Raw genomic sequence first — 24,697 nt, 5'->3', positions numbered from 1 at the left:
AACCCCAAGGTCTTCGCAGGTGGGTCACCGCTGTCCTTAAGGGGTTTCCTAGTTCCCACAAATTGATGATTCTGCAGCACTGTGTTATGAAGTGTCCCCAGGGGTGCCCCTCTGTGTCCGCGCAATCACAGCAAGCAATCCAGCCGGCGTCGCCTGTGCCCCAGCACCTGGCTGGGCACCACCGTGGCAAGTCACACTGCCACAGTTGCCGTAGCTCAGCAGGAGTCGCACTCATGGTCATAGGCTAGCCCAGCAGAGGATCTTACAGGATGGAAGAGAATTTCGTGGGGCAGGAGCTCAAAATTACATGTTTAGTGGGGTTGCCATCTTGGGACTGCCCCCCTTCATTAAGACTCTTCTGATATCGAAATTCAATATGTACACAATTTATATCCAATATAGGAAGTGTGATGTTAAGAACAGTTTATTATGATACTGTTAATCATCTCATTTGGGTCACTGACAGACTATCGGAAACACAAATATTGTGTAAACAGAAGATTGTGTCAAAAACATTGAGGATCAAAATATCAAGAAGGTAAGTGCAACTAGTAAAGTATAGATTTACTATTCTTAACTCCATATCTACATACTTTAAAGATATAAATATAATCAAAGTACATAAACGTTGCATAGACACTTACTGTCACAATATTTTTGTCCTTGATATTCTTGACACAATATTTTGTCCACACTGTATTTTTTTCCAATATCTTTACTGCACACTATCTCATTCACTGCTTGCGCTTCAATAACTTTGATTTATTTTCTCCACCCCATTACAGATTTCCTCACTGCACCCCTTTTGCCTCAAGCCCCACCTAAATCACCTCTTTCTTCAATTTGGTTCAACATCTTTATTTTCTGCCATTGTCTCACCGTATTCAATCCCCCAGATCAAAATTCAATTCCTATGCATATTATACTCAAATCCTTTCTGCCTCCAGTTGGAAATGGCTTGCTTATGTGATATTCTGCCACCTGTAAATTCTTGCATGCTTAGCAATGTTCTCAAACTAAGTGCAGAAGAGGCTTGTTGCTGGTAGGTGGTGAGAAGCTCCTTGGATTCTATGGCATGGTTACAAGAATTTACCAAGCATCCAACTCTTGTTTAAATAGTTAAAGACCTAAGAGTTAAGATTTGACTATAATCATGCATGACATTCTCAAGTCAGCTCTGTAGTCTCATCGTAGTTTTTTCATCTTCGATTTCTGAAATATTGTTTTGCCTATATCTCGTTTAGCCACCACTGAACACGTTTGTGGTTTAAATTATTTTCAGCCTACCTTTCACCCCAATCAATCTCCTCATAATAGTTTGGTAGAAGGCACAGTATTTATTTTTATTTTTTTGCAGAGTTTTATATAGCGCGAACTAGACCCGAACCGAATCAGGTATCAGAGTGCTATACATATCACCAGTTACGTTACATGAGGACAAACATTCATTTTAGGCACGGGGAGATTAAGTGATTTGCCCAGAATCACAGGAGGTTTTGGCGTCGTTAACGAGACTCGAACCCAGATCCCCAGGTCTGAGGTAGAGCGCCCTAGCCGTTAGGCCAACTCCTCTCCCAGGAGTTTGCGGTTCTCAACCCAACTTTGCGGTTCTCTATCTGAACTTCAGGGAAGTTTGCAATCAAAAATAAACACCATAAGTGTTCAAGATCTTAATTATGTTTTTCTATATTTATTAAGAATTGTCATGTTTTACTTTCTTTTTCTGGGTAACGAGTAAGTGTTCTATAATACGATCAGAGGGACACCTTTCTTTGGCAGCTACTCTCCAACTTTACTTTGGCTGTTACCAATATTTTCATAATAAATGCACATAGTAAAACTGTGAAAAAAGGAAATGAAATACTGATAACATAACATACCTGTCTTAATGTGACAATATTCAGGAGAGAAAGAGATGTCATCAATTGCAACATACCCTGCATGAGCACCATTAAAGGCAACTTCAAAAACGACCTAAAAATCAAATGAATTCAAAATAGATTAACTATTTTAACTTTATGTATCATATCTTACATACAACATTCCAAGTCTGAAAGATGAGGGTAAGATTACATGAAATATTGCATATCATAGACCTATGCTCCTGCTACATGGAAAATATAAAAATATTACCCACTGATAGAGAGTGGGAGATGCACTAGCATGCATATTGCAAAATGGAAGTAGAATCCAGGACACACTATCACATAGTCCAATTTCAGATTCTAAGAAAAATGCTGTATCTTCTATTCTTGCTCAAAGGTTGTTAGACATGTGAATCTAGAGCGGGCAGATCTTGTGCAAACCAGTAGAAAACATAGGAATACAATACTTCTGCTAACCATATTTTAATTGGACGTCTACTACCATTACTAATACACTACTAGGTTACCAGTTGTGGGTCATCGCAAACCCTCAAGCGCAGAGATTTAATTTTCATTTGGAAAGTCAGGAAGGAAGGGAGGATGCTCAAAGCCAGTAAGTGCCAATATAGGCTTTAGTGACCTGGATTAAAAAAATGCTATATTCTATAGAATATAGTATGTGTCTGTGCATATCATCTGATGTGATCTGCTAAAGAGCTTCAGTGTGGATATATTGCTGTAAAGACTCTGACAGAAGCTTTGCCACTAATGATGTCAGTTCAACTTTGGTGGGCAGCCTGTCAACACTTCAAGTGAGTGGAGGTGTTAGCAATAGTTAGAGATTCACCCTGCCTAGTATGGATCTATTTGCCTTCAGTGCATCTGCTGGTGGAGCAAACGTACTGAACATAGGGGCGTTTGCCGTACCTGTGACATGTAGTCGGTTCTGCTCACCAAACATTTTTATTTTACTGAAACAAAATCCTAAAGCAGGAGTTTGCTACGGGAAAAGCAAAAAAAAAAAACTATTGCCCAGATGTGCAGGCAGTTTTCTTCAAATGTATCACGGCCATTATTTCATTTCTGTCCTGGGAACTACATGACCGAATGAGACCTGGGAACTATAAGGCTAACAAAAGAATCATCTTCTGTTTTTTGCTGATTGGTTTACATCCACCAACCTGTAAATGAGACCCTATTTGTTAATACAATTAAAGGAGAGGCAGATATTGAAGAGAACACTATTTTTACCAGATAACCATTTGAAAGATCTTCTCCATATATGTGATCCTTTTTCATTTTTCTGGGAAGGAGCAAATGACAAAATACTGTCTCCTACCATGTTAAAAGAACACTATACTTTGACAAAAAAAAGCTTTGACAAAAAAGAACACTATAGCAATGCTACTGCATTTAAGAAATGCCATGACTTAACAGAAATAATTATGTGGAGCTGCCATCAGCTATTTTAGTATCCCTTAAACAATTATCTCTTGAAGCAGCACATGGTCCACAAGATAAAATACACTGACATTTGCCAGTCATACATAGCTACATAACTGTGACCCCACAATGCACTGCTCATGACCAAAAACATGGCCTCACAGATAACACTGCAAATGCAATCAACACTGAAATCAGTGGTGATGTTACCTATCCATTGGCCTTGATACCATCCATGATATCATTGAAAATACAAATGATTGATTATTTCCAAATGTGTTTGTGGTAGAAGTATAGGTTTATTTTCATGCCTTACTCCCACAGGTTAAGGGATATGACTAAAGGACTTGCCTTGCAAGTTATGTGTGGGGGTTGGTGGAATCAGGACATGCTGACAAGTAACACCATGTGATACAAAAGGGGATGATGGACGGAGCGTTTGAACAAATCAAACACTCACCCCCAGTCAACTGATCTGGGTTTAATCCACCACCATTCTTTAGTTCATTCAGCCACCCCAGTTCAGACATGGCTATATGCAAATCAGTCTGACCCTGTGCCTAGTGGGAACAGTCCAGCCCGAACTGCCAAGCCATGTCTTCCCTGGACCGGAAACAAGCATCCTGGGACCGGTTTCGGATTCATAATCCTCATCAGCCAGGCTATCTTGAATCCAGTGGCCAAGTGAACAAGGGACTCACGTCTGAGCATACCCTGCCACACTTAGGGCGAACAATGCAATACAAAAGGGGATGATGGACGGAGCGTTTGAACAAATCAAACACTCACCCCCAGTCAACTGATCTGGGTTTAATCCACCACCATTCTTTAGTTCACTCAGCCACCCCAGTTCAGACATGGCTATATGCAAATCAGTCTGACCCTGTGCCTAGTGGGAACAGTCCAGCCCGAACTGCCAAGCCATGTCTTCCCTGGCCCGGAAACAAGCATCCTGGGACCGGTTTCGGATTCATAATCCTCATCAGCCAGGCTATCTTGAATCCAGTGGCCAAGTGAACAAGGGACTCACGTCTGAGCATACCCTGCCACACTTAGGGCGAACAAAGCGATACAAAAGGGGATGATGGACGGAGCGTTTGAACAAATCAAACACTCACCCCCAGTCAACTGATCTGGGTTTAATCCATCACCATTCTTTAGTTCACTCAGCCACCCCAGTTCAGACATGGCTATATGCAAATCAGTCTGACCCTGTGCCTAGTGGGAACAGTCCAGCCCAAACTGCCAAGCCATGTCTTCCCTGGACCGGAAACAAGCATCCTGGGACCGGTTTCGGATTCATAATCCTCATCAGCCAGGCTATCTTGAATCCAGTGGCAAAGTGAACAGGGGACTCACGTCTGAGCATACCCTGCCACACTTAGGGCGAACAAAGCGATACAAAAGGGGATGATGGACGGAGCGTTTGAACAAATCAAACACTCACCTGGGACCGGTTTCGGATTCATAATCCTCATCAGCCAGGATGCTTGTTTCGGTCCAGGGAAGACATGGCTTGGCAGTTCGGGCTGGACTGTTCCCACAAGGCACAGGGTCAGACTGATTTGCATATAGCCATGTCTGAACTGGGGTGGCTGAGTGAACTAAAGAATGGTGATGGATTAAACCCAGATTAGTTGACTGGGGGTGAGTGTTTGATTTGTTCAAACGCTCCGTCCATCATCCCCTTTTGTATCGCTTTGTTCGCCCTAAGTGTGGCAGGGTATGCTCAGACGTGAGTCCCTTGTTCACTTGGCCACTGGATTCAAGATAGCCTGGCTGATGAGGATTATGAATCCGAAACCGGTCCCAGGATGCTTGTTTCCGATCCAGGGAAGACATGGCTTGGCAGTTCGGGCTGGACTGTTCCCACAAGGCACAGGGTCAGACTGGTTTGCATATAGCCATGTCAGAACTGGGGTGGCTGAGTGAACTAAAGAATGGTGATGGATTAAACCCAGATCAGTTGACTGGGGGTGAGTGTTTGATTTGTTCAAACGCTCCGTCCATCATCCCCTTTTGTATCGCTTTAAGTAACACCATGTGCCTGATGGTCATTGCCCCCGGGGGGTTGAACTAAAATATTGCCAAAGGTCAAGTCTTGTGTCCGCTGTGCACAGTTGCTGATCCTGCCCACTAGGGAAGGGTTGTGGACTTAGGTACTGGCTTGTAGCTACCGGTAGTGGGATAGGGTGCATCGAATGTGATGCCAAATTGCCAGTATCCAAATTGTCAATGTAGAATTATAACAATCCAATTTTAATATTTCAAAAATCTCTATAACAGTATGATGGGGATGTTCTTTTCCCAAACTTTCCAGGGAAGTCCTGTCTTGGAATCCTGACTACCCATCCATTAAGTGGGATTTACACTTGCTCAGTGTTACAGCCTCATGGGGCAATATAATGGACATGTAAAAGTATTTATAATTTCAGAGTCGCTTTTCTGAATTCAATGCACTAGTAAATAACAATATTTACATGTTTACGTCTGACTTACTTGCATACATTATATGTAGCATGCAAATAGTGGGGGAAGATCACATCCCAGGAACTAAAGTATGAAAAATTGCAGCTATAGGGAAATCTGTGAATTTGCGTAGATCTTTCAAGACACAAAATAGTGGAGGAATTGAACAGCTAGAAATGTTCAAAGAAAATGGGAAATTCTTGACTTGAGAGCATGATAGAAAGTTATTACTATGCATTATTTTGTTTCACAATTTTCAAGTGCCTTTCTAGGAGTCACTTTAGGGCTCAAGATATCAGAACTTAAAAAAGATGCAACACATTTGTGATTTTAAACTTCAAGGTACCATCTTCAATATCTTCTGCTTTGAGAACAGAGCTTGTGTTATAGTGTTTTTAAAGTTTATGTTTTGTGCAACAAATAATATTGAGTATTGATCATTCCAATATTGGATCCAAGACACAATAAAAGAATGAGTATGCATGGAGTTAAAATGTCAAGTACCCCACAAGACTCACCTGGGCTTGTGAGGATATCCCGCAGAGACGACAGTACCTACCGCCCCTGAACCCAACCAACCCCCGCGGGGAATAACGCCCGACAAGGATGAGGTGGATCCAGGGATGGGGGCCAGAAGGAATCAAGAAGTGGCTCTGGTGGTAGGGACGATGGGAAGGGTCTTGGCACAGCTGAAGGAACAAGAAACACCAAATAAGGGCTAGGGACTACGCTCGTGCTGACGTACACCCCACAAGATACATGCAGAAAGGAGCCCCTGTTTCTGACACTCACCACAAGATCGTTCAGATTGTCTTTGTAGAATAGGTCAGTGCAGTGTCGTCCAGGAGCCTCCCTTCCTCGGCAAAGGAAACGAAGAATAGGCACTTCTGCGCCAGGACCACCATGGAACCACAAAAGAAAGTCAATGAATAGCGCTTCTGCGCTGAAAAGCAGGAAAGGAAAAGAACTCCAGGGTAAGCGCTATTGCGCGGCCCAAATGAACAATGCTCCTACGCTTCCAGCGTGTAAGAGCCAAGCAGTAGCACTCCTGTGCCACCACCAAAACAAGGTCCAAAGGAAAGGTAAGCGCTCCTGCGCCTCGGGCAACAGAGGAACCAGGAGCTAAAGTGCGCCTGCACTAGAGAAAACAACAAGCAGTAACGCTCCTGTGTTACTGAAATGAAAGGACAGAGGCCGATAGTTAGCAGCGTGCCTTACTGCTGCTTACTGCAAAAAGGTATCTGCAGCGCTCCTGCGCGGCTGACAAGTCTTGGAAACTGACGGCAATCAGTCACGGAACGCGTGTGGGATGGCAGCGTTACCGTGACATGTAGAATCCCTCGCTGTCCGCTGGGCTCCTGTGCGTCTATCGGGAGGAATTAGAAGCACCGATCCGGCGGCCACACGCACTTTAAGCGGGTTGGCCCGGAAGTGCTTGTTTGCAGATGGAGGACTAGAACGGGACACCACTTCCGGCCGGAAGCGAGTATCCCGATGTCTGTGGCGAGGACTAGAACGGGAGACCACTTCCGGCCGGAAGTGAGTATCCCGTTCTCTGCATGTATCCTGTGGCGCCCGGGACCGCGGAAAGCCGCCACACGACATAAAACCAGGTTAATATGAGGTTGTTATTAAAATGATTTTGTTATGCCCCACTTTGATGAAAACACCATGTTAGATCAAATGGATGCTGTTTCTGTCTCTGTTTTCCACTCCTGCATCAACCCCCTCCCATCAGGTTAGCCTGTGGATTTTCTCTCCACCCGGGGTCTGCACACCTGAAGGCAGCTGAAGTAATGTTTTTCTAAAACCCATGAGTACAAAGGCTTTTGAATGAAGTCTTTAGTATACTAGATAGGTTGCAGCATTCCAGGTTTCTTCTGATGTGTTTCCGTAGCTCAGTTCAGTTTTGCACGTTCATGAATCACCTTTCTTAATGTTGCATAATTTGTTCAAAAGCATCCCCGGATGATAGTGAAACAAAAAAAGCAGGATGCTTTTTCTAGAAATGGGATAGTGCTAACATATTATGGCATTAATATAGCCTTATAGCTCGCCGTAGCGGGCTATACCAGCCATTAAAGGCCCGCTCCAGCGTTAAAAGCCCGAGCCGAAGGCGAGGGCCTTTAACAAGGGAGCAGAACTTTAATAGCCGGTATAGCCCAGCTACGAAGGGCTATAAGGCTATTAGAACATTCTGCCACTAAAACAAAGGCTTCAGGGAGTGCAATGGGATTGAAATCCCCTCAGGCTCCCTGAAGCCTTTGTTCACAGCCACAGCTGTGAACAAGGAAACATTGGAATGTAGGAGCTCCGAGCTTTTACCAGCCATTATAAGCCCAGAGCTACTCCATTGTTTTCAATTGAGCTCCCAACATTCCAATGTTTAATATAAATTATTCTGATTCACTAACACAATTGTTACATGGGATCATTCTATACTGAATCTGTGCTTTTGCTAATTTTCTATTTATGAATTGTGTATAAGAACCCCTTGATTCTGAGGGTGAGCCAGATTTTATTTCCAATTTTTTTAAGGATGTTGTCCGACCTATACTTCACTTTGATGATCATTTGGGACTTGAATGATATCTGATTTTTGACTACCATCTTTTTGGTGACCATCTTGCCTCCAACGCGAGTGGTCGCTCCCCTCGCTTCCTCCCTCACCCCTCATCTGTGGTATCGTAGCGCTGACCTTTGCATCTGCCTCTCAGCTAGCGCGCTCGTTTGTTTGTTTAATATTATCATAGCGCTTTGACTGACTGTAGCGCTGACCTTTGCTTCTGCCTCTCAGCTAGCGCGCTCGTTGGTTTGTTTAATATTATCATAGAGCTTTGACTGACTGTAGCGCTGACCTCTGCATCTGCCTTTCAGCTAGCGCGCACGTTGTTTAAATAGTTTCATAGCGCTTTAGCTGACTGTGCACTGTTTTATATTCGCTGTGCATTACCTGTGATTTTATTGGCTGCTCACTGTCCGTGATTACATAGGCTGTGTGAACTCGAGATTGCATCACTATTTGCTCTGTCTCCGCGCTCGAACCGCTCCCACCACAACAGTATCTGTAACATATTTCGGACCTCATTGCGCCCCATTGCTCCTTGTTGTTATTGTTGCGGCCATTTTCCTGGTTGACCCGAGCCCTCCCTCGACCTCGCTCCCGCCTCCCAGCGGCCCCTCCCACCCACGAGAGCTACGGGCCATCCTCACCCACACAGAGAGCTGTGACCATCTTGCCTCCAACGCGAGTGGTCGCTCCCCTCGCTTCCTCCCTCACCCCTCATCTGTGGTATCGTAGCGCTGACCTTTGCATCTGCCTCTCAGCTAGCGCGCTCGTTTGTTTGTTTAATATTATCATAGCGCTTTGACTGACTGTAGCGCTGACCTTTGCTTCTGCCTCTCAGCTAGCACGCTCGTTGGTTTGTTTAATATTATCATAGCGCTTTGACTGACTGTAGCGCTGACCTCTGCATCTGCCTTTCAGCTAGCGCGCACGTTGTTTAAATAGTTTCATAGCGCTTTAGCTGACTGTGCACTGTTTTATATTCGCTGTGCATTACCTGTGATTTTATTGGCTGCTCACTGTCCGTGATTACATAGGCTGTGTGAACTCGAGATTGCATCACTATTTGCTCTGTCTCCGCGCTCGAACCCGCTCCCACCACAACAGTATCTGTAACATATTTCGGACCTCATTGCGCCCCATTGCTCCTTGTTGTTATTGTTGCAGCCATTTTCCTGGTTGACCCGAGCCCTCCCTCGACCTCGCTCCCGCCTCCCAGCGGCCCCTCCCACCCACGAGAGCTACGGGCCGTCCTCACCCACACAGAGAGCTTTGACCATCTTGCCTCCAACGCGAGTGGTCGCTCCCCTCGCTTCCTCCCTCACCCCTCATCTGTGGTATCGTAGCACTGACCTTTGCATCTGCCTCTCAGCTAGCGCGCTCGTTTGTTTGTTTAATATTATCATAGCGCTTTGACTGACTGTAGCGCTGACCTTTGCTTCTGCCTCTCAGCTAGCGCGCTCGTTGGTTTGTTTAATATTATCATAGCGCTTTGACTGACTGTAGCGCTGACCTCTGCATCTGCCTTTCAGCTAGCGCGCACGTTGTTTAAATAGTTTCATAGCGCTTTAGCTGACTTTGCACTGTTTTATATTCGCTGTGCATTACCTGTGATTTTATTGGCTGCTCATTGTCCGTGATTACATAGGTTGTGTGAACTCGAGATTGCATCACTATTTGCTCTTTCTCAGCGCTCGAACCCGCTCCCACCACAACAGTATCTGTAACATATTTCGGACCTCATTGCGCCCCATTGCTCCTTGTTGTTCTTGTTGCGGCCATTTTCCTGGTTGACCCGAGCCCTCCCTCGACCTCGCTCCCGCCTCCCAGCGGCCCCTCCCACGCTCCGCCCCTCCACTATCCATTTATGGACAGATGGACTTACGCGCAGCGTCCACGCGCTGCGGCCGCGCCGAAGGTGCGCCAAAGGTAAGCCCGTCTACGCCCGTCCGCGCCTGGACCGCGCCCAGCGCCAGACCCCCTGTTCCCCGCACTGTCCAGCCCACTCGCCTCACATACGATGCCACCACCCTACTAGCCCTTAACCCCGGCCGTTCCCCCAACTGCGTCCAAGCCGCTCCTGGACACACCCACGGACCCTTCTCTTGCAACTCCTGCAAGTTCGACGGCACCAAAACCTACTCCTCATCCACCAACACCAAACAGAGACCTAACGCCAACCACCTAAACTGCATCCTGCTCAACACCCGCTCGGTCCACAGACACGCCATCGACCTCTGGAATCTCCTTGACACCATTTCTCCGGACGTCGCCTTCCTAACTGAAACATGGATGAATGCTTCCTCAGCCCCAGACATCACCATTGCCATCCCGGAAGGATACAAGATCATCCGTAAGGACCGCATCAAGCAAACAGGAGGAGGCATCGCTATCGTCCATAAGAACTCTATCCGCATTTCAACCAACTCTGACGTCAACCTTGCCAGCGCCGAACACCTCCACTTCCAGATCCACACCGACCCCAAAACCACACTCAGAGGCACCCTCCTCTACCGGCCCCCAGGACCCCGTGCACAATTCAGTGACAACATCATTGACTTTATCACCCCACACGCCCTCCCCTCCGAGGACTACATTCTTTTGGGAGACCTCAATTTCCACCTGGAAAAGAGCTATGACAGCAGCACCACTACCCTTCTGGACAATCTCGCCGACCTCGGACTCAAACAACTTGTCTCTACGCCCACCCACATCGCAGGTCACACACTCGACCCTATCTTCACCTCCAGCAAACATGTCTCATTCAGTCACACCACAGCTCTTCATTGGACGGACCACAACTGCGTTCACTTTATCTACAATAAGACCACAATCCACAACCATCTTCAACCCACCCTGCGAAGAAATTGGAACAAAATCACCATCGACCAGATCTCCTCATCGCTTCTTCTAAACCCCCCCGCCCTCTCCTCAAACCCCGACCAAGCAGCCATTAACCTCACCCAATGGCTATCCAACAGCGCCGACAGCCTAGCACCGTTGAAAAAACGTCAAATCAAACTAGGCAGCAAAAACGCCTCCTGGTTCAACGATGATCTCAAGAAATCGAAGAAACTCTGTCGCTCCCTCGAGAAGACCTGGAAAAAAGACCCAAACACCAGCACCAGGGACGCCTTCAAAAACGCCACCCGCATACACCACCAACTTATCCGGTCTGCCAAGAAAGCCGCATTCAAAGACCGACTAGACAACAACGCCCACAACAGCAAGGAGTTATTCAACATCGTCAAAGAATTTACAAACCCATCAGCCAACTCCAACGACATCACCCCCTCCCAAGCCCTCTGCGACTCCCTTGCTTCCTTCTTCCACAACAAAATCGCAGACATCCACAACAGCTTCGACAACCAACCCGGAAACCAACGCACCCAACCTTCTGCAGAACCGTCACCCCCCTTGAACATCCTTAACGACTGGAACCCAATCTCCACTGAGGACACCATCCGCCTGATGAACTCCATCCACTCAGGATCCCCAACTGACCCATGCCCTCACCACATCTTCAACAAAGCAGACTCCATCATAGCACCACACCTCCGAGATGTCATCAACTGCTCCCTCAACTCCGCCTCCTTTCCGGAAAGCTGGAAACACGCAGAACTCAGCGCCCTTCTGAAAAAACCCACAGCTGACCCCACCGAACTAAAAAACTACCGCCCCATCTCGCTTCTTCCATTCCCGGCCAAAGTCATCGAGAAAGCTGTCAACAACCAGCTCGCCGCCTTCCTCGAAACCAACAAATCCCTCGACTCCTCACAGTCCGGATTCCGAGCCAAACACAGCACTGAGACCGCACTCATAGCTGCAACAGACGACATTCGAACTCTACTGGACAACGGAGACACAGTCGCCCTCATCCTCCTCGACCTCTCCGCGGCCTTCGACACAGTCTGTCATAGCACCCTCCTACAGCGCCTCAGAAACGTCGGAATCCAAGGAAAAGCACTGGAATGGATCACCTCGTTCCTCACCAGAAGAACCCAGAGAGTCCGCCTCCCACCATTCAAGTCAGAAGCCACTGAAGTCATTTGCGGCGTGCCACAAGGATCTTCACTCAGCCCCACCCTCTTCAACGTATACATGAGCCCCCTTGCGGCCATCGCTCGCCAACACAACCTCAACATCATCTCCTACGCTGACGACACTCAACTGATCCTCTCACTCACCAAAGACCCCAACACCGCCAAAACCAACTTACACGAAGGAATGAATAAAGTAGCCGAGTGGATGAAACACAGCCGCCTGAAACTGAACTCTGACAAAACAGAAGTCCTCATCTTAGGCACCTCTCCCTCCGCCTGGGATGACTCTTGGTGGCCAGAGGCCCTCGGTAAAGCACCAATCCCAACAAACCACGCACGGAACCTGGGCGTCATCCTGGACTCCTCACTCTCGATGACCAAACAAGTCAACGCCGTCTCATCATCTTGTTTCAACATTCTTCGCATGCTCAAAAAAACATTTCGCTGGATCCCCACCGAAACTAGAAAAACGGTCACCCACGCACTGGTCACGAGCCGCCTGGACTACGGAAACACCCTATACGCCGGTACCACCGCAAAACTCCAGAAAAAACTCCAACGCATCCAGAACGCTTCAGCCAGGCTCATACTAGACATCCCGCGTAAAGAACACATCTCTGGTCACCTGAAAAACCTCCACTGGCTCCCCGTAAATAAGAGGATTACTTTCCGCCTCCTAACCCACGCACACAAAGCACTTTACGAACTTGGACCCGAATGCCTCAACACACGACTGTCCTTCTACACCCCCTCCCGTCAGCTACGATCCTCCAACCAAGCCCTTGCCACTGTACCTCGCATCAACAAAACCACCATGGGAGGTAGATCCTTCTCCTACCTGGCAGCTAAAACTTGGAACTCTCTTCCCACTCCCCTTCGCCTCACTCAGAACCACCTAGCATTCAGAAAACAACTCAAAACCTGGATATTCGACAAGTAATTCCCCTCCCTTCCTCAAGCGCCTTGAGACCCTATGGGTATGTAGCGCGCTATATAAATCTTGACTTGACTTGACTTGACTTGACTACTCTGTATTAACTTTGCACTTTGAGCCTCCATGGTATTTATTCTGTACTGATTGATTTTGAGATCTCTGTAATAAAACCCATTAACTTTTTCTGTGATCTAGAACTCAGTTATTAAGTGGTCTGAGTTATACATTTTGATACTCTGATAAACTGATATGGGGGGGCGGGTACCTTTTTACACATTCATACCCAGTGGAAGAACCTTAAGAGGTGTTTTCAAAATGTTGGTATGTCTTAAAATATTGGGGTATGGTTTTTCTCCTACAAATCGGTTGAAGAGGATAGTTGTGTAGTAAGAGCACCACCTCTTTGAAGGGGTCCTCAAAAGTTTTAGCGGTTCTTAATGCCCAACCGGCTAGAATAGTGGACTTTTCTAAACCTCAACTAAAGGTTCTGGAAGCTGGAGTCTCCCACAGAAGGTGGCTTGCCTTGCGTCCCTGAGCGATTTGGAATGTAAGTATGGATAGGGAGAATTGATTGATGTATGGTGTGTATTTGTGAGGCATGTTGAAGTGAGCATTTGCGAGATTGTCTGTTGTGCACTTTGTGAGATGTTTGGCTATGTAATGTTAATTGATGGTTCGATTGGTGGATTAATCACTGTATTGCTGATGTAATATTCATATTTGTGAATTTATTTTGTTCAAATTTTGGTTGCTTTGGTTATTGGATTTGTCGAAATCTAAGCTCTCGAGATATAGTGATTTTTACTTGTCTACATAAAGTAGCGTGTAGTGCAAGGCGCCGTATAGACACAGTTAGCGTTTTTGGGAATTAATGACCAATCTTTTCTAGAGTTGTGTACCTAATCTAGGTTGGTGTAGCTATTAAGTGCACTGGAGTAAAGGCATTTACCGAGGTGGATTGCCACAGGACGAGGCCTACTCAAATCAAACTATGGTGTCACTATCGTACCGTGAAGAGTGACATTTCTATTGCTCTTTGGAATTTAATTGTGAGATGTGACTTGTTTTAATGTAACTTATTGGCTTCCTCCCTATTTAGGTTAAGCAGACAAGAGTTTATTAAGTTTCAAGTTGGTTTAAAAGGTTCTGCAATTGCTTTCAGTGTTCACATAAAAACTGTGCTGTGATTGGTTGGTCAGTCAGAGAGTCATGCAAAATGTATTGTATGATGAATTGCACACTTGATGGTGTTGCGTTTTAAACACAAGACGAAGACTCAGGGCCTGGTTTATAGATTGGTGGAGAGGGTAGTCTCCCGAAATTGCAATAGAATTCCAGTCCTGCCAATATAACGGTCCGCCCACCACATTTACATGCAAGCGGCCCATATGGTTAATCACAGCAGAGACTACTGCTTCTCCGCCATGATTAATTCCCTCCGAGGGCCTTGGGGAGTAACGGCTGTCAAAGAAATGGCTACATATCAACCAACCCAATTTGGATAGGCGGACATGTAGTAATTGTTTACTGTTTCTTACCGCCATGGCAGGGGGAGCATTATATATATATATTTTTTAAAGAAAATCCTCTTTCGGATTTTCTTTTTCAAAAGAAAAATTAAATACTCTGTATTACAAAGCTGGGTCCTGCTGATGCAGCCCCGCAGCAGAGAGTAAAATGCACTGCCGGGAACTGCTGTCATGGTAATTTACTCCATTGCCCTGGTAGACCCACGAGCCATCTGCCAAGATTTAAATCAGACCCTCAGTGTTAAAAAAAAGGGACTAGAGTCCAATTATTCCCAGCTTTAACAAAATATGATCTGCCTCATGATTTAAGACATACTGTCAGGGATGAGGAATGAGATTACTCCGGAGAAGAGATTGGTCTCATAAAAAGAGCTGAGCCAGTTAAAATAAATGTGATGTCAGATGAAATTTTCCCTAGAACTAAACAATATAGACTTTCAAATGAAGCAGGAGGAATTAAGCCGGTAATTGAGAAAATGAATAAGTAATGAATCCTCAAGAAATACTTGGTAGTTCTTGTAACTTTCCTGTGATGGGAATAAGTAGCCTAGTGGTAAACTGAGAATAGTTCTGGATTTGCACAATGTAAGCAAAATTATCAATGTTTTCCTACAGAACCAAATAAAGCAGTGATTTTGTTCCAGATTTCATCAGATACAGGATGGTATACATCATTGACTTATGACAAGCTTCAATTCATTTTCATGACGAGAGCCAGTATCTCTCTGCAGTTCAATTCCAGAATAGAGTTTTCATGATACAGCGTGCTGAGAAGAGGAGAAGCTGTACCCAGCTGGACTGACGCACCGCTGGGGAAAAACAACATTTCCAATCATCCCCTGGGAAGCCACACCCACATTTAAGATTGACACTTGACGCCGACCCGCGTCAATTGTAGCCTCCTGATACAGCCTGACACAGCCTGCTGAGAGGGGAAGAAGCCATGCCCTGCTTGATTGACGCAGCGCTGGGGAAAACTACATTTCCATTCATCCTCTGGGATGACACACACACATTTAAGTGCAACGCCAGCCCGCGGTGCGGGACACACATTTGGTCGCACCGGGGTGAAGCCCAAGCCAAGGGCAGGCCCATTCATGCCCATCAGCGCCCAGAGGAAGCCTGGCCACTCCTCTAACCTTCCGGCCTTCATATCTGGGAATCCTCCATGCAAAGAATGGATAAACGCAAGGCCAAAGCAGCAGATAAAGGGGGAGAAATTATTAACACCGTGGACTCTATCTTGACAAGGGCAGCAGACGTTCTATCTAAGAAGATTGAACTCATCAAACGCTGCCTTTCACTAGAAGAGGTAAGACCTGCTTTGGATCCTAGTGGAAAGCCTAGGGCAATAGATCTGACAAGTCCCGCTATTGCGACTATGGGAGGCAGTCTACTTACAAGATCATATAGCATCCAATCAAGTCTATGCAGAGTGGACGGAAGCCCCTTAGCAGAACTCCCAGTTAAGAGAAAAAGGGGAGGAGCAAAGAACACCAAAGGTACTAAGGCTGTCAAATTCAGCAAAACTATAGGATTGGAACACACAGCAAGACCTGGTCAATTGACTTGTAGTGACAAACTATGTCAAAGAATGGGGCAGGTGATTTCACTGCTCTTGCAACCGGTACTCTGCAGATTAACCAAAATTGAGGACAACCTAGCTATCATTTCCAACAGAGGGGGTGGCGCTATGTGTGGGGGTTTAGAGAAAGGGAACATTCAACGCCAGCCACAGATCATGGCACAGGGGCTGTCAGAAACTTCCACCCACTTACAACGGGGGTCAATTATAGCAAGGGGGATTGAGAGGCGGGACGGTCACTCAAATTTACACACGCACTCTATGATTAAGCAGGCATCCCCCCAAAGCCCACTCAGACTTCCTCGCAGAGGCAGGATATCATTGTAGCAGAGGGAATACAAAATCACATAATCCCCCATGAAATTGATGAGATTGGTGGGGGTGTACTGGGCGAGAGGCCAAGCTGGGAAACCACAAACACACAGAGGGAACAGAGGCCCAAAATGTCACCAAAGTTAGATCTCTCCCCAGTGGCCTGTCCATACGTCATAATCCTTGCAAATACCACACAGCTGAAAAGCACCCAGACAAAGTTCACCAAACAAGTAATGACCAAGGTACTACACTGGCTGACAACATTTAACACAGGGGTCAAGAGCTTCACCGCCAAATTATTATGACAAGGAGAGTGGTGTGGGTTGGTCATGTGCCCAAAACCATAAGGGGAGATTGTATAGCTGTTATCTTCAACAGCCACAGACTAGTAGAGGATTTATTGAGCAGACTCCCAAACTATGCTGCTAGATAGCCAGATCTTTAAGGCTCAAAACAATCAAGCAAGGTAGGGATCAAACTGCTACCTCCCCAGCCCCCTTCTGTTTAACCCTGAATCTGTGAGAGTGAATATAGGTACAAGAAATAGATACACCCCACTAGAAGGTCTCGATGAATGTGATTGACTGGATAAAGACCCTATGGCCTCACCTGAGAGCAAGAGCACGGCCCATAAATTATGGAAGGAGGTAGGACCACTGGGGGAGGTCACAGAAATGATAAAAATAATTACCTGGAACATAGCTGGTCTTTGGCAGAAACTAGATATTCAAAATTGGGGCACGCTATTGGCGAATTTTGAGGAAACTTGGGAGACAGGCATAATTCACTTGGACGGCTATCATTCTTTTCAAACAGCAGTGCCCCTTATAGAGCTGGCCAAGCGAGTGGCGGTATTCTAACCTTAATAGCCAAAACAGTAAGTTTCAAGGTTGTAAGCTTTTTGAATGAGTTCCCATATTACCACATTCTGTTATGCGAAGGTTATAAAGGGTGGGATTGGATTCTGATTAACTTCTATAATACCAATTTTGGTGGTAATATGGCAATGGTGGCGGATGCATTGTAGAAAGCTGTCTTCACCCTTACGAAAGCCCATCGTAACTGTCTCAATATATTATGGTGGGGTGATTGGAATGCCCATAGCTGTAATAAGAAGAGTAAATTTGTATGTGGACTGTTTGATGGGGAGGGGGAAGCCACTCCACATTTTCTTCACAATTATTATGGTAACACGCTCAATAGACTGTTAATAATCAGAAATCTAGAGATAATTAACACTCCCGATCCTAATACGGGTCTTCTAGACCACACGTTCGGCTTTCTGTCCAATGGTTCTACCATTGATTTTGTTGTTGCTTCAGAAGCCTTTAGAGGACAATTTAATCATGTTGAGTCTAAATTCTCAGCCTTCAGTGATCACGCAGCCATTACATGGCAAATGAATTGGGAAAATAGGAGAAAGCGCCCAGACTTTAAAGTAGAAAAGTCCTCCATATTAAAAACTAACGGAATTGCTCTGAAATGGGACAAGATCGATACAACGGAATTTACCCCTAGAATCATTGCTAAAAAGTTAAAGGTAATGATCTGTCTAGACCCAAATTCATCTATGAACGATAACATGTCGAAAGGATTCACCAATCTGCTCCAACCTGACCACCCCAATAGCCCCAAAACAGTATGTTGGTTTCTGTGGAAAGGCACTAAAAAACCTGCATGCTGCCCTTAGGACTAACCCGAGAGACACTGCCCTATGTGGAATTTGTGCTACCAATACACAGAAGCTAGAGGAGTCAGATTAAGGAACATGAAGGAGGAGTTATGGGACAAATTACATTAGGCAGCGGTTTCAAAGAATAGCAGGGAATTTTGGAGTGTATTTAATGCACCTTTTCTTAAGGATGAAACAGACATTAATTTAGATTTTCATGTGACTGAAGAGGCATGGGTGGCTCATTTTGAAAAATTATTTGTGGAGCCAGATGAAGGTATGATACCCTTACCACACACCCTGTAGACCGTCCAAGAAGGCAGTATGTCTTTTGATCTAGCAGAGGTGAGATATGGGTTGGTGCAGTGTAGTTAGGCCAATGCCCTAGGCCCAGATGGGGCTCCCATGGACTTTTTTCTAGATAATCAAGAGCTTTGGGCCCCATTACTGACTAATGTTTTGAATGCTATAGCCAAAAGGGGACCACTACCTTCCTGAAAAAAGACAGTAATAATCCCAATCTATAAGCAAGCATTTGCAATGCAATAGGTCTTGCATTATTACAGTTTGAGCTATTGGCATTGCTAAATAATGCAACACCAATAGCTCAAACTTTAATAATGCGAGACCGATTGCATTGCAAATGCTTGCTTTTTCATGCCCCAATCTGGCAGCATGGTTATGCACTCTCCTGACAATTAGTTGTTATATGCTTACATTATTGACCTCTCATGACCTGCGCACACTCCACTGGCTCCCCGTCGAGGCGAGAATCACCTTTAAGATGCTCACCCACGCACACAAGGCCCTCCACGGCACCGGACCAGCATACCTGAACAGCCGACTCAAATTCCACGCACCCCAAAGGACCCTACGATCAGCCCAGCTTTCCTACGCTGTGGTCCCCCGCACCAGAAAGACCAGATCGGGAGGCCGCTCCTTCTCCTTCCTCGCGGCCAAAGCATGGAACGCCCTTCCGCTCCACCTCAGACAGACAACATCGCTCCCCATCTTCACAAGAAACCTCAAAACCTGGCTCTTCGACAGACCCCCTCCTTGATGGAATGGAACCTGCACCCCCTAACCCCCCCCACCCCTAGCGCCTTGAGACCCTTACGGGTGAGTAGTCGCGCTTTAACAAACTCCTGATTGATTGATTGATGACCAATTCAGTGTTGAGGTGTAATCACCACATTGAATTCAAACTTAGCGGCTGATGAAGTAACACATGCAATCCAGTACTAAAAGATCATGACCTCTTTGCCACAGAATGACAATAAGAGTGCAACTTAACAATGTGCTTCAATATATGCAGTAACACAATTATGCAATGTTCAATGCGGCAATTAGAAGCTCTGGACTGTAAACAAAGCATCTTTCAGATATGCCAGTGCACGAACCAAAAATACCATGTTTGGAGCTTGTCTCCATTAAGAACTGAGTGTGGAGGCTACCACTAGCGTAAACAATCCATTAGCGCGTCCGAAATGTGATGAGTCAGCACAACATTTTTGTTGCATATACAACAGGGGCTTTGATTTCGTGGCTTGATCGTATTATTAATTGTTGTTGCTTTCTAAAGTCAGTTTCTTGGTTATTTGGAACATCGTTTTGCTGCGAATAAAGGGGCTGATTATGATGGAGGATTTTCCGAAACCTCCGGGCCGGCGGAAGCCACCGCCGGCCCGGAGGATGCGGAAAACCCTCTGCGGACCCACCAAAGACCCACCGCCACATTAGGATGGCTGGTGGGTCCTAGTTTCAGTCCGCCGCTTTTCCGCCGCGGTTGGCTTACAACTGCGGCGGAAAAGGCCTAATATGTCTCCCAGACACCGCCAGACATATTAGGATGGTGTAAAATGTATGCTTTTCCGCGGCGGCTTTTCCGCCGTGGAAAAGCATACGGACCTTCACTTCGGGGGCCCGTTGCGGGCCCCCTAGGTGAAGGGGGCGTGGGGGGTGCACATGGGGGGTACCTATGGTACCCCCCTGCATTTGCGTGAACAAAGCAGCAGGCACCGCGCAGTGCCTGCCGCTTTGTGCACGCAAATGCGGTGCATGCATCTTTAACATTGCGGCGGGTGCAGCTTCAAGCTGCACCCGCCGCAATGTTAAAGATAGAGGATGTGACCGCCACCCTGGCGGTCACATCCTAATCTGCACGGATGGAACGCTGTAGCCCATGCGGACGTTCCCTCCTACTCTGGGGTCGCGGAAGGACTCAAGTCCGTCCGCGATCCTAATGACCCCCAAAGTTTCTAATGCGATTGTGGTGGGGCCGATGCAGTCTGCTTAAAGAGGACTGTAGAATCTTTAATTATGGTCGTATTTTGTAGACCTGTAGGCATTGTGCTAGTGGAAACTGCAAAGAAGTTACTATTGTAAGTTTTTTTTTCACGTTCCCTGTTCGATTAGCTCCAGAGATAACCAGGAATGGGGAGCAGCCTTGGTCAGTTTGCCCCTCTCTGCTGTCAAAATGCTAGCCTTTTGTTTTGAGGTATGGAGGTCTGCACTCCCCTATCTCCTTTGAAACGCCCCTCCTCCCCCAACACACACACACTCCAACTGATAGCCATCAGTCTGAGCTCAATTTCATATAAAATATGCCGCTCCTCAACCGAAAATATCTGAAATGACAGCGACCGCTGGAGGACAGGAGTCAAAGAGGGTGGGGGCGGAGGTTGGCGGTGGGCAGCCCGGGGCAAACCTGGCGAAGGGAGTCCATGGGCAGGAGCATAGCCTGGTGTGGTAGACAGATCACCTCAGATGGAGGGGTCCAGGGTCCGACCGAGACAGTGGAGGGGGCGGGGTGAGCATGGGCTGACAGGAATCATGGGAAAGGGTGCTAGGTTCGCACCCCAGATATTTATAGAGGGGAAGGGTCTGACATACAATTTCAACGGGAGGGTGGACATTTCTGCGGAGGGAGGGACATGGATAGACAGACTCAGATGGGATGTGGACTGACAGATGGGGGAAGAGAGTGACCATCGACAGGCGGAAGACCATTGGAGGGTCGCTGGAAAAGGGCAGGGTTTGACAGAGAGACACTGACAGACAGAACACCCAGAGAGGCAGTATGGGCAGGACGGTGGAATCAGGGATTGGCCGATGGCAGGAAACAGCATGTGACAGAGGCAGGTAAAGACAGAGCTGAGGAGGGCCCCAGGGCGGGAGGAATGGAGAGGCACACACAGGCTGAGACAGCGAGAAAAGGGGCAGGCCTGTGAGGGCTCTAGTTGATGGAATGGCTTGGGGGGCATGTTGAATCACAAGTAAACAGTAACACTAGGTGGTAAAAGGTAAGGCCAAGAGGAGATGGAGACAGACAGGCACTGAGCGCTGAGGGAAGGGGAGGGGCAGACAAAGATTGGCAACAGGCACAATCAAACTCATGCTGACTGACGACCGTAGTGAGGAGCTGACATATTCACTTTCAAAGCGGGTGGGCAGCGCACCGAATCCTGCCAGAATCACTTACGAACACCAGAAGTAGGCACAGGAGGACTGCAAAAAGTGACAGACATGGACAGGCGCTAAAAGGCTCTGATAGAAACCAACAGAGAGGCTCTGATATGCAGCTAGAGACAAGCCCTAGCAGACGCTCACTGACAGACACCGACATGGCCCCAGAATTAGCCACAGATAGAGTGCAGGACAGGGATATGATTCCAGGATGGGAGGGTTTGCCTAGAGTGCTTTTTGTTTTCTTCACTTTCTGCTCCTCTTGCCACCAGCCCTTCCAAAACGAAACTCAAGTATTTTCCCTCTAAAGGGGAATGAATACATTTTTATTGTAGCAGGAACATCTCAATATAGAACAGAATGGTAAACTAGAAAACATAGCCACGAGAGCAATTACCTGGGCTGACTATTAGATGACTATTAGATGAAAGAAGTGGAGCTTGTTTGCGTCTGGGAAATCAACTTTACATGTGCCTAAAAAGAAAAAGATCAACAAGTGAGGGGAAAAACAACAAGCATCGCGGCACCGACGCTTTACTTTTAATGTTATAAGTAAAGCGCAGGTGCTACGATGATACCAAAAGTAAATAAATAGAAAAAAATATCTATTTCTTTACTTTTGCTATAATCGCGGCACCAGCGCTTTACTTTTAATGTTAAAAGTAAAGCGTCGGTGCCGCGATGGCGGGAGCGGGGTGAGGGAGCGCGGCGGCGGCAGCAAGGCGAATGCGCGCTCCTGCGCGTGCTAGCCACTGTTGGGAATGGGCGTTTGTCCCGCCTTTGCCCAATCACGTGCCATTTTAAAAATAAAAAAAAGCATGCGAAAGCCAATGGAAGACGGGGAAAGCAAACCCACACGCACGAGCGTGGGTAGCTTTCTAAAGCCCATACAAGAGATCTTGCGCTGCACGAGCACGAGACCTAAAAGAGGGGGACAAACACTTGCCCCAAAATTACAGTCCTATATCCCTATTGGATGGCACAGCCATGCTGATGGCTCAATTATTATTGAACAGACTGGAGGATTGGGTTTGGGCGAGAAATATATTAATATCCTCGCAGTATGGGTTTAAAAAAGGGAAAGGGACAGTGGACCAATGCCTTAATCTAAGCTTGCCTATCTCCAAATATACGGTGACCAAGGAAGGCCAACTTTATATGGCTTTTATAGATTTATCAGCCACCTTTGATTGTGTCACCCACCCCAAGCCTTGGTCAGTTATGGAAGGTATGGGAATAGAGAGTACAATAATAACTTTTATACATAAATTGCATTCACAAGTTACAGCTTGTGTATGGTGTGGAAGGGATGGGGAGTGGATGAGACAATTCGGCATTCAGTGCGGTGGGGTGCGTACTCGCGCCCTTCTTGTTTTCTATTTACACAAATGGTGTGGAAACCGCTCTGGCTGGGTCCACCACAGATGTCCCCACAGTGAACGCAGCTCTCGTCCTCATACTGCTCTATGCAGATGATGCAGTGCTGATAGCTCGTACCGAAATTGCACTATAGAAACCCGTAGGGGAGTATACAAAATTTATGAAAAAATGTGGACTTTTGGGTTAACAAAATAAATCATTCGTACTCTTTGCAGGGGGAAGACCGAAGAATCTACCTAAACTGTTCATAGATGGGAATAGGGTGGTATCTAGGGGTTTTATTTGACAGCAAGAACACCTATTTGGAAACCTAAGGAGTTAGGCCCTTATGGACAAGTGGTTAGGCTGGACCCTATTTAGATACAAAAAACACAAAAATTCAATAGGTCAAAAACACCACTTGTCTAATTTGACCAGGTATTTTTTATTTATTCCAACTATTTGTATCTATTTTTAAATTTTTTATGAAAACTTTTTTTCAGCAAATAAGACAACTGTACATCCACATATTTACACTATTATACAATGCAATTTACAAACAAATAGTGACATTGCAAAAAACTTTAAATCAAATGAATACTAACATCCTACATAAAACACAAGACTATTAAACAAGACCATACATCATATAATCATGTGCCTTGAAAGATAACACTTCAATCAATTCAAAATTAAAGGACGACTATTTGGACCAGCAGTTGCTGGTCTAGTGCTTTGAATATCCAAAAGTCCTCCATATTAAATGCAGACGCGTTTCGATTCCATCACAAAGTTCCTGGGATCTCTTCAGGGCATTGTCATTGTATCAGATCATTTCAAAAGAATTGGGAGCTGCGGGATTCATTCTTTTGCTTCCACAATTCTTGTCGCGTGGAAGTGCAACCTTTTAAGTCATCATTGCCTGTTTGGTGATTACCTCCGTATTACATAAAAAACGCCATTCTTTTTCCCCCTTTTTTTCAAAGGGCAGCTGATTGCAGGGTTTTACTGGTGAAATTCATAAACTTCGTAATGATGAACAACCGGATGATGTCTTCCGGCAGAATTATAACTTAAGTGTGGCGCGATGTCCTTCCCGGGCAATTCCCAATATGATGGTGGCGTTGCTCGCTCTCCCCTGCTACTTGCTCACTTCACGATCGCATCAAGAACACCTAGACAAATATGGTAGTCAACAGAGTGCTTCAATTGTGAGCAGAACATTCTGAGAGATTGCCTAAAACTTGACCAAGTACACAAGATTACTTGGATGCAATATATTAAATGTACCCTGAAGTGTATTTGTTTACAGACGTTATATAGGAATCCTCCTAGCCATGTGACACCATAATTAACACATGGTGTGTCTATATTGGATTGCCCCCTGTATAAGAAACAGATATGTTCTCCTATTTAAACCTTGTGACAAATTTACAACGCTGATTCACATAA

The 24,697-nt window shown here is 46.0% G+C and overlaps 1 protein-coding gene across 1 annotated transcript in view; it reads right to left on the bottom strand.

Annotated features, from left to right (window-relative positions):
- The window catches only part of MAMDC2 (MAM domain containing 2), a 477,864-nt gene that overhangs the window by 138,305 nt on the left and 314,862 nt on the right, over nt 1-24,697 (bottom strand). Inside the window, exon 7 of the mRNA XM_078677407.1 lies at nt 1,881-1,974. Coding sequence (XP_078533533.1) covers nt 1,881-1,974 — 94 coding nt within the window. The remainder of the gene's footprint in view (nt 1-1,880; nt 1,975-24,697) is intronic.

Source organism: Lissotriton helveticus, chromosome 2_1 (assembly GCF_964261635.1).
Source record: "Lissotriton helveticus chromosome 2_1, aLisHel1.1, whole genome shotgun sequence".
In the NCBI taxonomy this organism is placed as follows: Eukaryota; Metazoa; Chordata; class Amphibia; order Caudata; family Salamandridae; genus Lissotriton; species Lissotriton helveticus.
This window is presented reverse-complemented; position numbering and strand designations above follow the sequence as displayed.